Source organism: Apteryx mantelli, chromosome 8, assembly GCF_036417845.1.
Source record: "Apteryx mantelli isolate bAptMan1 chromosome 8, bAptMan1.hap1, whole genome shotgun sequence".
NCBI classification, from domain to species: Eukaryota; Metazoa; Chordata; class Aves; order Apterygiformes; family Apterygidae; genus Apteryx; species Apteryx mantelli.
In genome coordinates, this window is record NC_089985.1 from 21,959,597 (window position 1) to 21,977,476 (window position 17,880).

The 17,880-nt window shown below is 37.9% G+C and overlaps 1 protein-coding gene across 2 annotated transcripts in view; it reads left to right on the forward strand.

Annotated features, from left to right (window-relative positions):
* Positions 1-17,880, forward strand: part of DPYD (dihydropyrimidine dehydrogenase) — a 382,796-nt gene that overhangs the window by 304,534 nt on the left and 60,382 nt on the right. For both annotated transcript variants that reach the window (XM_067300877.1, XM_013961321.2), the window contains exon 19: positions 8,616-8,758. In XM_067300877.1, the coding sequence (XP_067156978.1) occupies positions 8,616-8,758 (143 nt within the window). The remainder of the gene's footprint in view (positions 1-8,615; positions 8,759-17,880) is intronic.

A 17,880-nucleotide genomic window follows, 5' to 3' on the forward strand; every position in this document is an offset into this window, starting at 1 on the left:
AAAGAAGAAAAGAAATACTTTATTTAAGCTTTCTAGATGACTAGGACTTGTTTCTTTAGTTTGCTGTACTTTTATAAGTTCTGCTTCCCTTTCTGTAATGAACTTCCTACAAATGGCTATTCAACAGTATGGTTCAGGTTTTGCTAATAATAAAAATGTAATATTTTTATTTTTAAATATACTATAGGAGTCTCAAGGCCCTGGTCAGTAGTCATTCCCCACTCTTCCAGCATGTACCTGGACATACTGAATTGACTTTGTATGTTTAGAATTATGTATGCATTAAAGTACATGCATAGAAACATAAACTCACCCCCCCACTCCCTTCTTTCTGGCACCAGGGTCATGTCGGCCGTGGCAGTTGTTGTTCTGAAGGGGGTTAAAGCCAGTTCGGGCAAAGGCAGCACTGCCTCTGAGGGTGACAAATCTGTAAGCTTTGGGTAAATAGCCACAAACACTTCTACTAGACTTTGAGTTAAACATATCTGCCTCTGCACTGAAATAAATGGGCAGTGAGACCTACCATGTGTTGAAGTGAAACAATCACATTTTGGGGGGATGGACTGCCCAGCAGAGCTTGCCAGGAGCTCATTTGTCCCACTGTGATGTCTGCAACTGTCTTGCCCGGTAGCTGTGGACAGTATTTCTCAGATGGTCTGTCCCTTAGCTATTATGCAGTTATAATTCATGTGTTTTTTTCCCTTGTGTTATGCTGGGAGTATACCTCAGTCAGTAGCACTACTTTTACTATTTTATTATTACTATTACATTATTAATATTTATTTTATTTTATTAGCACTACTACTCTCTCAGTGACAGGAAAGTTTTGTCCTAGTTCAATGGAAGAATTCTGTGCAAGAGGTGCCTCACCTCCTTCAAAAATGCAGTATGCTCAGCTCAACTGTCAGCAACAGCATCAAACCAAATAACTCCTCTAAGTCATGAAGACGAGCTATAGTGAGGCAATCAGAAAAAAAAAAAGTATATATATGTGTGTGTGTGTATATATATATATATATTTAGGCAATTAAAGAACATCTAAAGCACCTTGTGACAGATCTTCTAGCCTGAAGTCAAACCAAAGCGGGAAACATGAATGAAACTGAATAGTGATCATCTGATAAATTGCAATAGAAAATGTTTTGCTAGGTTTCATGCAGATCACCAAAAGTATTGATTTTTAGTGGATCTGTAGTTTTCAATAAAAGAATGTCTTTTGTTAGAAAACGTTTAACCAGCTCTCCCAGCAAATGCAAAACAATTTATATCTGTCCTCTCGATTTTTCCTACTGGAGTATGAAATGAGTGAAAATTCCCCTAGGTCTTCCTGGATAAATAATATTTACAGATAAGAAAAAAATATTTTTTTCTCTCTCTTTCTCTGATTCTAATATTTTTAAATAAGAGGAGTCTCCTATGACTGCTAAACATTTATTGAAGAAGAACTCTGGTGATTTTATGAACTTTCAACTGAAAGAACATAAATAATCATCAGTAGAAATCCAGGAAGGGTAAGTATAAAACCTAGAAAGGACACTGTTTTTTTGTCTGTGCTTATGAATCTTCTACCATTTCTTCTATTTGGGTGGAAGTTTTGTTTGAAGGATACATGAAGCAAAATAATTACTCCTTTTTTGCAGACACATATTGGACTCAAAGCTATGGGTATTTCATAGAGAATCAAATGAAGAGTTAGCTTTGGAAATAAAAAAGAAAGAAGGAAATAATTATTAGAGAAAATATTAGGCCACTACCAGTTTATCAGGCCATAAATATCCAAGATAGTCATGATATAATTATAAAAATGGGTAGAATGCAGTCAGTCAATATATCAAGAGCCAGAGATGGCAGAGTGAGATAGAAATTGTTTCAAATCTGCAGAATCATTAACTTTATTCTAAAGTCTTGGGTAAAATCCTAACTTCACTGTAGTCAGCTGAACCTTTGGTGTGGATTGTGCGATGCTGGCACATCACCCTTAGGAACTGTCAGTAAACTGGAACAGCAGGCAGCCAGGGCTGGGAAGAATTGGCGAATGGTTGTAGAGGTATCCCATTAACTGAATGTTCCCTTCCGTGCTCTGTTTGGTGAATAAATACAGAATTAAAAGTTTTGGATGGGGATACCCAGAGCCTTAGTAAATAGTATGTAATTTATTAGTGAATTTGGCAAGTGGCTGTTAATGTATAAGTAGTGATGGACTGAACAGATTGTGAAACAGATAGGAAGCAGTGAAAGGTCTCTTTGCCAGATCCTGAGCTGACTCAGAAACACTGAGCTGCGCGCCATAAAGTAGGGGCAAGGTCCATCCTGAACTTGCTGTTCTGGCACATCCTGTATTTATTAGGGCACTGAATATTATATGTCCCATTTGGGACTTTGTAGCAGCTGTGTGAAGCCTTTCTCTCTAAACATGTCTGTTCATTGGATCTTTTCTGCATATAAATGCATTCACTGGCCATTTTGAAGGATGTGCCTGCTACACTGTTTCATTAAACTGCTGTGTTATCGGGTAATTGTTTAAACATAATGCCATAGCACTATCAAAAGGAAAGGTGAACTAATGGCATTTGCAAATGTCAGGGATTATCTTAACACTTTTATTATAGTTTATAAAAAGTAGGTTCAGGGCATTCCATGGCAATTATTTCCACAGAAATTGGTTATTTAAATAAATTGCTAATTATCTGGATATGACAGTATTGAAAACCCTGCTAATGAGTTATTTGATAAGTGTAGCTTATGATGGCCACCTACAGGTGGGAGAGAGAAAGAACATATAGAACAATTGCAATCAAAAGGAATGCCATGCAAATGAATAACGTATAATTTCCCTGAACTATTTACAAATACAGATTATATATATAAAATACTTTGATCACTGGCACTAGGCAGCACACGCATTATGCAGGAAATGTCTTGACTCAGAATTACAATTTCTGTGTTTGCTTCTTTTCCTAATCTCCAAACTTTCTTATCTAGTTACTCTCTGCAATATTGAATTGATCATCTACAGTGCCTGAACTTTCCCAGATCAATTCCCATGCTTAATGTTTTTCCTCCCAAGTCTGATATTTGCTGTCATTGGTTTCTTTTGTCATTAGTTTTATTAATTTTAACAGTTGGGGAGATAACAATGTCAACTGTCTTCTGACAATGTATTTACAGAGACAGGGAGGGAAATGTTGCTTAGATTATTTTTTTCCTTTTTTTAGCAGCAGGGGCATAAAAGTATTTATTAATCACAATAATGTCTATGTTTAATATCAGTTTATTTTTCTTTGTAATATATAGGCTCTGTGTAGAAATCTGACATTAATTTATAAAGAAGAACTGGAGTTTAATATAATGCATATGAAAAATAAATTTTACTTTACATTGCACAAAATAGTGAGAATTATGACCCAGTTTCAATTTTATGCCACCTACTAAGCATAAATACAAAAATTTGCATTTATATTAACCTTAGGTATGAGAGTTTGCTTTTCTTGTAAATTCGTTTCTTTCATTGATACGGAGTTTGATAAAGACCGTTCAGACAGTTGCAAGGTTCAGGCTCTGTACTGGCAACTAAAATGACTTAACTGGGTTTCATTCATTGTTTTTAATGCACCTGGATCATCTTTTCCTAAAGACCCACTTAGAGCTACTGTAGGTATGTGTTAAAGATTCTTTAAACTGCGACACTGGTACAAAGTATTGCAAGCGAGAATGTAGCCCAGAATTCAAGATTACTGAGAATAAGTGATTTTTTTTCCCCATTGGTGGGTCGTTGTGATCAAGATGATCTGAACTGTTTCTGCTCAGAACTTGCAATTCTACCAGATTGCTGGAAGCTTAACATCAGGCATTCTCCTTGATGAAGGCATTAAATCTGGCCTCAAGCTTCAATTTAGTCAACATTTTTGGCACTCGGCAGGACTGAGTCCTTCAGGGACTCCAAGGGCTTATGAAGTCTTAAGAAAATATATGTCTTCTGGCACTGGTAAAGGGTTTTCTAATTCCAAAGGAAAAATAAGCAACCAAACCAATGCGTAAGTAAAACACCTATCATCAGTTATCAGTCCACTGCCATCAGACTACCAGTACACCTCTGTCTACCTGCACAGGCCAGGGAGAGGCAATCGATTGATGTACAGTCTGCTTCTCCTTCATGATGGATTTTTATTGTTGCATTTCTTCAATGGCCATCCCTATTAGGCATGAATAATCTGACTTCTTAAAAAAAAAAAACAAAAAAACCACAAAACTGTTTTATGGCAAGGAAGAAGATCAGACTTTTTCATCATAAAATTATTTTATTGTTTAAGTCTTTAGGTGATAGCAGGTATTTGTTTTGTAATGAGAGACTTGAAAAGTAGTTTTCAACATACAGTAGCATGTTATCTCTACCACATATTCTTCTGTCTGTCTTTCATTTTCAAATCTTATTGCCCTGCTTGAGACCTGGATAAATGGTCTTTGTTTATTAAATCTCATTATTTTACAGTGAGGTAAATGATAACCACATCTAGTGTCTGGTAGCAGCTGTAATGCTACTATCAAGAGAGTACCATATCAGCAGTTTCCCCAACTATTGGTGCTAAACTAGTGGAATTACAGGTCCCAACATGTTGAAGTATATCGTGGATGCTTATTTTTCAGCTCTCTTTCAAATGTTTGCTAGATTTGGACCTCAGCTTCTTAAGTATCATTGGATTTATCAGACAACATTCTGCAAATTCCCACTACTACTTACAGCTATTTCAAAATTTGGCATTAAATCTCCTTTATTTCATCCTTTTTAAAACTCCTTCTCCACCAATCTCTGTAATGGAATTTATTACCTTTCTGTGATGCTGTTGTGAAAATTCTCTAGGTTGAAAAATTCTCAACTCTAGGTCGAATTCACTGTCCATTTGCTTTTTTTAGAGCTTGGCTTCACTGTATTTTTTTTATTCTTTCTTTTTTGCTTTAATCTGCAAGGTTGTTTCACCATTTCACCAGGCAGTAGGATCTTCTATCACAAGTAAATCACGTTGTATTCCAGACCAGCATCTTCTGTTACCAAAGGGGAGGCTTCTAAATAGCTGATCAAGAAATGCTTAGAAGAATGGTTGCACATTCTGATGTGTTCTTTCCATATTCTTTAGACGACCTCAAATGCTAAAGAAAAAGTGCTGGGAAGACCAGTGACACCTCAGTCAACCCTTTGATGGTCATTAGAGCCATTTATTTACTCTCATCAGAAGCACTCTTGAAATGTTTTAAATTCATTTAGTTGAATTATTGATTAATGGAATGCTTTTGCAGTTGTATCAAGTTATCCCTAATTTACTAATCACCAAATGTAATAACTCATATTATGGCTATCAAGTGCAGCTAGTACTAAAAAGCACCTCTGTTCCATAATATATTCAAAGACACATTGCCATCTCTGCTAGGCTTCCTCAAATCATATGCTTGATTTCTTTAGGCTGAATGAAGGCCTTTCTGATTATCTATTGTGCTGGAACCTTAAATAAACTGTCATTTGTTCCTTTTCCTCCACTGACCATTATGCAAAGAGGCATTCACGTAAGTGAAAAGGTGTCTAATTTAATCATGCTGAAAAAAGAAACAGTTATATTCTGGAAATATTTTCTTGTGGAACTCATTGCTACAAGATATCAGGTCAAGAGCCTATAAGGCTTAGAAACTGATTGAATGCAAACTCTCAGAATTACATTAGGGTTAAAAGAACATAAACCTTTATGCCTCAAGATAGATAGTAGTTTTTAACTCATGCAGATTGGGGAGAAATTTCCCTTTGGGCACATAATCTCAGAGCTGTGAACTTGTGTACTCTTTCAACCTTCTGAAAAATAACCACCACATCACAGTGAGATTCTGGAGTAGCTGACTTAGTGACTAAAAACAGTATAGCAAATCTTACGCTCACCTGAAGCCTCAATTTCAAACACTACATTGTTAAAGAATTTCATGAACTGATGTTTTTCATTCAGATTATTTTCAATAGTTTTGGTTGAGTAATTTATGTCTGGTTGTGTATGGCCTCCAAAAGACTTTATAAATAAATTCATGAGAGTAAACAGTATGGTTCCATTTTTTTTGTCTGAAGTCTTTATCTAAGACTGGACCATCAGTTCTGTCATAACACTTACTCTTTGGACACTAGTAGTCATCCTCATTCAGAGATTCATTCTGTTCCTCTCAAACTCATTACTATTGACCTAGCTCAAATGATGGCAAATATTCATTAGTGTCCAGTGGAAAGTTGCTCTTCAGCTCCAGCTCATTTTTCTGATCTATTTTGCTGTGATCTTGTCTTCTTTAAGGCAGTTTTTTATGAGATTTCTTACTGTCATCAATTAGCCTCTAGTTTCCCCCCAAACACACTGTTAGTGCATGTTGGGTTAGGCTGCCCCTTTTTGCAAATGAAAGTTTATATGCAGAAAACAACATATCCCTGTGTAGTCTCCCTTAAATTAGCGAAAAGTATCTGTAAAGCTTGTGAGCAGCCCTGATCACTAATGTGGGCATTCAAGAACATCCAATAGATCTTGATGTCAGGGTGAAAAGACCCTTCTTGACCAGATGCAGAGTTCAGTTATTGAAGAAGGAGGAAGTGTTGCCCTGAGTAGATAATGAGATGATGTCTATCCTGAAGCAACAGAAGATACCATAGCCCAAGAACAGAATTTTGTGCTGAATCTAGGGCAGGGGCCAATAAAGACTGCTTAGCTTAGCTTTTGGATGTGTGTCTGTATAATGTTGATGAGCCAGGATTGTCTGTGAATTCCAGTGCTACTTGTGTCAGGGCTATGTTGAAGGGGCAGTGATATGTTGCCAAAGGCAACATGAGCTGAAGAAAAAATATTTTTAATGGTTAAGACAACCCAAATATCAATTTTGTGTAATGGAAAAACGCACTGATGAACAATCTCCTTTATAAAGTGAAAACGCAGCTTTCCTATTTAAAACAAATGATGACAGGTTTTATGACCTGAAGTTGTTGTGGGGGATCGTTCTGCTCATTCTTCATGTCAACCAGGTTGGGGAGGTCTTAGTTAATGCATGCGCAAGATAGAGGATATTTCTAGACATCAGAGTCCTGAGCCAACAGAAGGCCCTTCATAGGGACCAATAAAAGTCTGCTTAAGAGGAAGTCAGCCGATGTGGATGGTGGAGAGAGGGAAGATACTGGGCTCAGTCAGCCAGGGCTGTTTGGAAATAGCAACTTATCTTTTGCTAAAGATGCTCCTCTTAGATTAAAATTCTAGCCAGCAAACTGCAGCACTTCTCTCAGAAAGAATAGCTAAACGACAGCAACACAGATCATTTGGCTTGAAGGAGTTTTTATCTGAAGGAAATGAGGATGACAGGCATCTAAGCAGAGGGGTTGTGATGCAGCAGCTACTGTTTGCTCACTGGTTCTTTTCCTGTGCTTCCTAATCATGGTTTCTTCTTCCACTTGCTTTGTCCATTACATTGGTTTTACTTCTTTCTTTTCCTCATGGTCATTTGCTCTCAGAGAAGGTTAAAGCTTTAAAGGTTAAAAGAGTACTCACGGAAACTGTTCAGAAGTATTTCATATCATGATATTTCCCCAAGTTACCTAACACAGTATTAAAAAAGTACTAGCATTTCCTAGTGTAGGTTGACAGCCAGCCAGTTCCTCTGGGAGTGACGTATCCCTCCCGTAGAGTACCATGTTGTTTTCCAATCGTAACATAAAATTATCCTGAAAGTTCTCTAAATAAAGTAGAGTTTTTAACAATACAGAAATTGCCTAGAGAAATCCCAACTAGCCTAAAAAATAAATAGCTGAATGTGTCAGCTGCAGACATCATGTATCAGGTAGTATGTGCTGCACCTGTATGTGTATTTTAAATACTTGCATACTATCAATAGGCTGTAGCCAAAGCAGGTGCATTGTGGACATAGTGTGTTGAGATTTTAATGGTAGTTCCTATAAATGTACCAGGGAGTTGTCTGTTTCAACTTATATATACCATTTTGAAAATGTAAACTCAAGTCTTGCAGGTACATTTGTAAATGAATATGTTTTGCTCTTTGGAATTTCTGACTATCATGCTAATGAATAGTCAAAGGTGACTTACTGTCAGCATTACCAGAATCTGTGAACATATCCAAAGGGGAAACATATCAAATAATATATGAAATGTCAATGCAGGTGAAATAGTGCTTTTAAACAATTTTTTAGTCAGACATAAATAAGTTGGATATTCCCTATTACTTGGGCAACACATGTTTCAAAAAGCAACCTGATTCTTTATGTAGAAACATAGATCTCTGTCTATGGTGTATGGTATGGGACAGTATTGCTTTCTGTTTCAGACGTTGCTAGTCTTTGTTCTGAGCATCTGCTAAAATGTTCAAGCCAACTTTGCAACATTTATCCAAATGTTTCTGCAATTTTATTACACCCAAATTCATAGTACTTTACAAGTATTGATACCACTTGAAACCCAGCGGGTGTCAGTTTATAAATTAGTATCATCTCTGCCTATCAGAATTAGACATTAGTTCCTCATGTTCCTTCCATGAGGGATGTGCAAATTACATCAGAGGATGTTCTGACATTCCTAACAAAATGTTCTGGTTTTCTGTAGGAAATGCCATTCGGCCCATAGCCCTCCGTGCAGTGTCTGCTATAGCCCGTGCTCTTCCAGGGTTTCCCATCTTAGCAACTGGAGGAATTGATTCTGCTGAAAGTGGGCTCCAGTTTCTGCACAGTGGCGCTTCTGTTTTACAGGTACCCTTTTTTTTTTAAACGTGAAAACTAAAATGACTGTAATTAAAAATCATAATATATCTTAAAGATTTCCTTTCAAACAGTAGCATGGTGGATTTATTACACCATTAAATAGAATTTTCATATTTTTAGCTCCATACTTCTTGCTAAGAGACATTCACTTCAGATGGAGTAGTAGGAGTTGCCAAAAGATGACTTTGGGTGTCACAATACCAATCTGGGAAAAGACTAGCCATAAGTATGTTAACACTTTTTCCTCTAATCTATAGGATTTAAACTTTAAATATTTATTCCTCGTCATACAAACAAGTTTAACACCGAGTTAAGTTTGAGATTCCCAGTCCCTTCCTTTATTCTCAGTTTTTGTTTTCTGCAAAGATGCTGTCAAGGGGAGGGAATTCCAAAGAGCACTGCTTTGGCCCCGCTGGGAATCAATATAAAGTAACTCTTCTTCATCCAGGCATCTTGTGTCCCTTAAGTGTGTTTGCTGTAACAGAAGATACTGAGCTATAGATACAGTGTTGGCATTGCAGCCCATTCCTTTGGAGTGAGGTGTTAGATAGTACGCAATAGTTGACACTGTTTACCTTGTGAGATGGGTTGCTTTGAGGCTCTCTCTGGTCAGACTGCAATGGTTAGTTAGCCCCTGTCATGGAAGGGAGCTTTGGTGGTCTGTTATTATGGGCATCAGCAAACTGGCTGAAAGTCAGCCCCTTTCCTGTTCCAACTGAGATGTCAGAGCATCACTGTGTGCAACATATATGTTGGGCTGGTTGATAAGGAGCAGGTGGTAGTTGCATTATATTGTTCCGTTATATATTGCTACATTCTGGCAGATATTAGTCCCCTTTATGTGGAGTTCCCAGCATAGACAACAGCAGCTGTGGATCTGGTGAATATCGGCTTTGTGTCACTCCACAGTGATGCAACTGGGGTGATTTAATTCCCACAATTCACTGTGACATTAAAAATTAGATTCAGTGTGACCATCCTTACTGCACAGCTATGGTGACTGCTGAGACTAGTTACTTGTTTGCTCTGTTGCAAAAAATAAAATCTAGGCCAACCTGATGTTTTGGTTTGGTTTATTTTTTTATGCACATGGAAGTTAGCATCTGTGAGAATGGAAGTAGAAAGCTACTGCCTCTTTGTGGACTTACTGTGTCCGTTAGCTTTATTAATACTGTTTCCTATTTTTTTAGTTTATATTAGAATGCTTCAAACTCTTCTTTCCCATGAATAGACAAAAGATATACCTTTCTTGCATAATGGTCTGAAAGTTTCTTCCATGTAAATACTCAGTAATGGTGCAAATTACAGAACAGCATTTGTCTACAAAAATTCAGGATTGGCAAGGGAACGTTTTTAGAGCTGTACATGCATTTCATTTCTTGCTGCTAACAGAACTGCAGTTTCGATTGCTTCATCAGTAACAATGTTATGTGACCTCAGCTACACAGAGTGGAATGATTCCCTGTTCTACACCTACTACATCTGGTTCTGGATGGCTAAAAGTGAAGATTTGAATGTCATTTATGCACTTGTCATTTTTATATACTGTGTACATGTTTATATTTTATTATTTCTTTTCTTTTGCTTTGGTTTGCCCCAAAGAAAATGGAAAATTCTGAAACATAATTTAATGCAACCATCCCAATCAGTGCTCAAGAAAGAATTTTGAATTTATGAAACATTTTTAAGTTTTATTTTCTTTATGCTAGTAATTAAGTTCTCTGGAACTGGCTTCCAGAAGTAACTTGGATCTATACTGGTCTTGACTTGCATCTATACTGGTCTTTTGCCCTTTAGAGAGCCATGTAAGACTTAACTCTTTCCAAAAGAATTTTCTCAGAGATGGTGAGAAATTTCTGTCCTGCACCTCAGGCTTTTCACCAGTTTAACTTAAATCAGCTCTAGAACTGATTTAAACCTCTTCTGTTTCAAACCTATCCTCAGTTTGAGTGGCTTATTTCTGTTTCACTAAAATAGGGAAGTCATTTATACTAATCTGAGATAAGTGGATTCTAAAACTGGTGTGCAGGCAAGGATCTGAACTAGTTTAATTACGTTTATTTAAAAATAAACCTTTAATAAAGCCAATGCAAGATTATGAATAAATAATTCCCTCATCTCAGGAAAGGCAAATGGAAGGGAGTGTAAACAGGTGATCTCTATGGACAGTCTTATAGGGAATATTCTTGACCAAGACTACTGCGAAACTTCTATTTGCTGGTCAGACTAGATATGTTGTGACAGCTAGAGCAAGGCAGCCTCTCATCTTCACAGGTTATCTTTGGAATCTAATCATGATTATGAGAATCGATGCTAACTATTTTCCTTTCTAACAAGGTCATGCAAACATCCAGCTGTTACACTTTTCCCTGAATCCCAATTTCTCTCTCACCTTTGTGAGAGAGGTCTCTCACCTTGTATCAATACCCCATTCATTTCTTCTTCAACAGTCAAAACCTCTGCAGTTTACTGTAACAGTTTTGGCAGTTCACTTATGCTATCTCAGTACCAAAATATATAGCAAGTTCAGAATTTGGAGATAACATTAAATAAAATGATTTGCTGAATGATTCAGTATAGGAGGATTCAGTATATTGCAAGTCCATGAGTTAAATAGGTGGAAGCTGGAACAGTATCAGGGGAATTTATATATGCTTCCCCTAGTCTTGTCTTAAGTATTTATTTTGGACACACTTGGAGATGGTGCTGAATGGACATTTGAATTGACCCAGTACTGCCAATCTTATGGTCTTGCATCATGTTTCCAAAACCGTGAAGATGCCTATGAGAGATTTATCCAGAGCCAGAAGGAATACAGCGAGGGTTTGGACAGGGCTGTAGCTCTGCTCCTCAGCTGTTCTGAATAAGCAATAGTCTACTCATCCGCTTGCAGCTGAAAACCTAGAAGTCATTACTGCCTCTGCTATCACCACTCTGTTATGCAGAATATTGCTTGGATGTTTTCTTTTTAGCAGTATTTTAATGGAGTAGGGAATGTCAGCTCATCCAGCATTTAAACAACTTCTGTCTGATAATGCTAAGCACAGATTGTATTGATCCATCTGTGAAGCGTAGTTAGAGAGCCTAGGAGAACAACACTTGTGTGGTCATTATACTTCCCTTTGTTTTTCCTAGACAAGAGTCCTGTGTTTTCTCTGCTGTGAGAGGATGATGTTGATGAGCTAAGAAAATCTGAAGGTTCTGTATGTGTTGATTTAATTGCAATGTGGCATATATCTTAGAGAAGGAGGTTTATGAATAATAAATGTACCGCCATTAAAAGCAGGATCAAGTTTTCCACTGCATCTATTTCACCACAATCACTTCTCCATTATTTTTTCCAATGGCTTTTATTTTTAAAATGTGGGGATTTATTTTCCATTGACAAAATCAACTTATGCAGAAATGCAAGTCTGGAGTCACATAATAAGCCATATTTTAATATATGCCATAACCAACTCAAGTGGTATTAAGCAGGTATATTAGGGAATGGTTTGTGCAAAGAATTTCAAATTTTGATGTGTTTAGTAACTGAGTGTGTTTTATCCCCTCCTTTAGAAGATGAAAGGCAATATTTTATCATCTTTACTGACAAAATGTTCACACATAAAGAAGTTTTGCAGCAGATGTAGCTGGATCATTGTAGTCAGTAGTATCTGAGATTAAAATTTACGGCAGTTGAACAGAGTATTCTTCCTCTTTCTGTACTTCTGAAGCAGTTGCAAAAAAAATTACTCTTTAAATTTCTCATTAAAAATGCTGGCACATTTCAATCATTCAATCATTCTTCAGCTGATTTCCTTTTTTGTAACACACCCAAATCCACCAATCCCTTTTCAGTGCAAGCATAAAATTAAAAAAATAACAACTTCATCTATGGAGAGCCCAGTCCTGCACTCCTTGCAAACCTGAAGCTCTAGAGATGTCTAGCTACATCTTTTTGAGGTACCGTTCATTACTGTAGGCTTCCAGTGAGGCTGAAGTATTTCTTTCTTAAAAGTGAGGTTTTTTAAAAGCCCCAATTTATCAAAATAAGATGTATATCAAATTTTTTGCATCTTTTGCATCATGTATGTGATTTACCATGTCACACTGATGGTTTGTTAAATTTTTGCAAGGCTTTGAAGCAGACATATATTTTTCAAAGTCATCTTGCTGTAGGAAATTAAAAATTGAGACAATTATAGAAAATTCCAGTGGAAAGAGAAAATGCATTATGGAAAAAGCAATAAAAGTGCAAAAATATTAAAGTAAAAATCACTTCACAGTAGCCTGAATGATTCAATTGTAGATCAATATTGTGTAGTTAATGCATTAGCAGTAGAGCATTAATTTGCAATTACCGCAGGTGATCTGATCCTCTGTGTTCTGCCCACTGACATAATGACCTTTTGTTGAAAGAGATTCTGCAGTCATTTCTAGCAGATGTAACCAAAAAAAGCTAGAACAAAGGGGTACTTTCTGAAGTATACATTTTTCATGGTAGAGTCTCTTAACTTTATATTCTGGCCTGGAATACTTTTGTTAATCTTTAATATTAGTCATTAATTCGAAAAGAATATGGGTTCTTTTCACAAGGATTTGTACTCTTACCAAATACGGAGGCCACACATATCTCTTGCTGTTCCAGCCTGGATGTCTGTAAGGCTCTCTACATAGTAACATTGTTAAAATCAACCCATAATACTACTTCTGCTGGCCCACCTCCCAGAGAACCAAACGGTAGCTTTGCCGTGAGCCCTGTCGCAGGCTCCCTGTGCCATTAAACAAGAGCAAGATGGAAGGATGGGGCAGAGCGGGTGCTGCGGCAGCGACACGGAGCAGCAGCAGCAGCACGGGCAGCATAACGCTGCCGTTGTCGCAGTACCAGCAGGCATATTCGCTGCGCTGGGAGGGACCGCACGTGTCCCTGCGCAGGCCCTGCACATCTGTCAGCACGGCAGCTGTCTTGGGCCTCTCGGTACCCTGCTCCACTGCATGGCAGTTGTGTCCTCCCTGGTCACAGTCCTCGGTTTCCCATCACTCTGGGGAAGGAGGAAGGCAGCGGGACCAACCCTACCCGTGCTGCCTTACATTAATAAGCACACTCAAATCAACGCTCTGTCTTTTCCTTCACCCACCTACTCTTCCCACTTGCACTCCTACTCTTCCCACTTGCACCCCTACTCTTCCCACTTGCACCAGATGTGATTTAGTACCTTGAAGTGCTTTTTCCTACAGGCGCTGATCTTCACGTCCTCATATTCAGCTCATATATGTGTGCTGCCCTCTTACCTCACTCTGATACCACTGCCTCTCTCGGGCAGGGCATGCAACAGGAAGGCATCCTGCCTTGGGGCCAGGCGCTACTGCGCTGCTGTCACTGCCCCATGCCTGTCCTCATCCCCCCTGCCAGACCTGTGTGGTACCTCAGGCGCTTGTTGAAGAACAAAACCCATTCTGCAAGTATGCTTTCTCATGATAGAAAAGCAATAGGGACGCAATCTGGCTTCTGCAAGATACAATCTCCCTCCAACACAGAGCACAGTTGTTTTTATGAGACTACTTGTGCTTTTTGTAAGGTTTTCAAGGAGAATTGTTGTTGGTACCTCTTTGGAACCAGTGTCTCTGGGGATTCCGGACAGTTTGATTATTATTTTTTCTCCAGCAAGCTTTTTACTGAAGCATTTAACTGGGGGATTTTTATAACAGCAGGATGGCCCTTTGTGTGTGAATAAACAAGCTTTTCCATCACAAAATAGTGGGAACTTGAACTATGAGAGGGCATTGTTATTGTATTTGTGCAAATGTAAAACCCTGTGAGGAACCCTTCTATGCAGTATAAAATGCCCTGGGTACCAGAAAATAAAAGCAAAGTTCTGAAAATATAATCACTGAAATGCTAGGAAAAAGCACTACCATTTCATAAACATTATGTCACATCTTAATGTTTAGACATTACCATTTTCTCCACCCCAATCTCAACAACAACATGAAGTAAATGTGCACTGTAATTATTTACTATATTTTTCCCTATTTGAATTCTTTCCAATTTTCATTAAGGTCCCTGATGTAATTTCTCTATACTTTTTATGGCTACAGAGCTGCAAAATAGAGAGCTGGTTCTCACTGCACTTAATTAGTGTTCTTTTAAGCCCGTCTCAATGTCCGTTCAAGTCAGTGAAGACACAGATATTAAGTGAGGACTTAGATGAGGCCAAAAAAATTCTTATCCAGGAATTACTGCTTATGCTGTTTAATCGTATGCAGAGTGAAAAACTAAAACACATTGAAACCAAGGAGTGATGTGGTGGTAAAGCAGGCCCGGTGTTTTAGAATTCCAGGTTAAGTTTATACCAAAGACACTTGGAAGAATTTTACTTTGTTCTGTAATGAATAACAGTGATTTTGAATGCAGAGGAAGGGCTCGGTCTTTCCTTGGATCTAATTTCAGTTCGGTGCAAGGAGAATGATGTCAGGTAGCTGGACGCAAGTCTTAACCACGCGGTGGGATCGGTATAGCAGAACAAGGCTGGGCTTCTCCTGCCTCAGCTAACAAACAGCTTACCCTTCACTTGCCCCTGGACAGTCCTTTCACTGGAGAACTGGGTGAACAGAGGCTGTAGACTTTGCTTTATGTCAGCAGAAAGATTTCTTTTGGAGAGTTCTTCACTGGCCATTAAGCCAGGAACAGCATGAATTTTCTGACACAGGCTGTGGCTCAGAGGATGGAAGAACAAAACCTTCCTGTACAGGGCTGGTCATGATACAGAGAAGTTAAGATGTTGGAGCTAATTCTTCTTTCACCACTTAAATTGATGCAAATGAAGAATAGCTTGCTGGATGCGGTGGAAGGCCACCAAAATGATGCGAGTGAGATGAGATTCAAGGAATGGCTCTTTACATCTGCCAACAGTTTTAAGAAAAGAAAATACCATTTAAGGCAAAACCACTTTTTAGATACAAGTCATTTGATTCAGACAGACTGTAGTTTCAGATAGAAATAGTGCTTTCTAGCCTATTTTCCTGAAGAAACTTGAGCTTTGTGGCCATTTTCATTGCCATTTGTCAGAAGAATGAAGGTGTTTTGCTCTAATAAGTTCTGAGAAAACAAAAAAGCCAGGCAGAGGAGAGAACTTTCTTGCATTCCTTCAGTGTAACAAAGAACGCACTATGAGCTCACCTTTATTAGACCTCTGAGAATCCATATCGGAAAGCACCATTAGGAAAGTATCAGCCACAGGAAAGGCTTTAATTGGCAGTCACACCTTATTAGATGTCAGAGTACCCAACCACAAGGCACAGACCTGCTGGAAGTCGGGTATCGTTAGCTCCAGTGCTCACGGAGCTGCATGCTTAAAAAAGTCTTCAGTGAATGTGGCACTGAATGGAATGGCCCTTCTCTGCAAAGTTGAGACTTACAGTATATAGAGAAACAAAACAGAGATCAAAGACCTGTTTGAACATGTCAGAGTAAAATGAAAAGTAAAATGAATGTGAAAGAAAAGAGTTTGGACAGAAATATGTAAGAGAGTATTTCTAATAAACCGTCCATTATTTTCTGCTTTTTTCTTAGCTCAGTGCTAATTAGAGAAACTCAACCTGTTTCCAACACACTTCTTTCTTTGCTAGTAAAAAAAGTCATTAGAGGACTGCCACACCTGCTCTGTTACAGATACTTGAGATGGAAATGGCTAATTGCTGGTGAGAATTTTCTGTGAGAATTCCTTTCAGTGGAAATCTGAATTTGACAAACAAAAAATTTCTAGAAACATTTTTGTTTATCACTGGATAAAAATGCCAGATTATAACAGGTTTTTATTATTGATTTTTAATTTTATTATCTTGTCATTTGTAATGAAAAGTTACAGTATTCAAATCAGCACTTTTTTAAATTGCAGACTAAACTGAGCTAATGCCTTTTATTTTGTGCAGTTTTGCAGTAGTTTTACATTGTTATTTGGAACTGCTTAAGGGATTTATCTATTAGCTTTCCTTTCTTTCTGCTCATTTCACCAGCTAGTAAATGAAGTCTGCATAGATAGGATTGTTATTTCATAAATTCATAAGAATGAATTCAAGCTCATTCCATAACAATTGCTATTTGACATTCTTATAAGGGATTCTCATGCAAAGTAGGTTTAACTATCACTGAATGGTAAGAATTATTTAATAACAATTAGGTCTCAATTGAGCTTCAGATCAAATGCTGCCCTGTACCAGTCAATCCCAGTCTTTGCAGGCGACAACTTCTTTACCTGTATAGCTGTGCATACTGAGGCTACTTCTCTTTCCCCTTCTGCACAGGTCTCTAATACTTCTTCGACAGGTCTGGTGGCATAGGGAGTTTAAGGGTTGAGGAGATGTGAAGAATAATTGCTTTGGCAACACTCTCTTCCCTTCCACCTCCCAAGGGTCCACAGTACTGCCTCTCTTTCCAAAATCCAGTACTGCTGTTGCTATTTTTAATGTGGATTCGCACTACTAATTGGAACTCACTATCTTATGTGAACAAGTGGAGAGCTGTCCTCCCTGGACATAAAACCATCTGATGTGTATTCACATCAAAGGAGTTTAGTTTGTTTAATAGTTTAACAAAATAAAAGCAACATGGAGATGACTTTTCAAAAGAGGCTCAGTTAAGTGTTGAAGAAGTTGTGGACAAGTTGTTTTACTCAGCTCAGGTTGTGTTCAGACACAAGGATAGCTTGTCGTAGACAGTTTCCCCTCTGTACTAAAGTGTAGGTGACTGGAAATTGAAACTGAAAATGTACCCAACTCCTTGTTGGATATTGAAAATGTAAATAGAAGGAGGGATGAACACAGTGGAAAAATGCTGAGTTTCTTTCTGCATTACTGACACCTCCAATAATTACTCGTGGGATTTTCTCTATTTTATTTTAAATTATAATTGTTTTAACTACTTAAGGACTTGTTTTCCTAAAAGGGAAAATGTAAAACATTCAGGATTGCAAAGCTCTGCCATCAGAGAAGTTTTCTTGGAAACACCATCAGTCCTACAAAGAAAATACACGTGTAAGAAATTTTCCATTTTGTATCATAGCAGCTCCATTGATCTTTCAGTCACAGGATGTAGATAGCAGTGAAAAGAAGAAAGGGAGAGAAAGAGA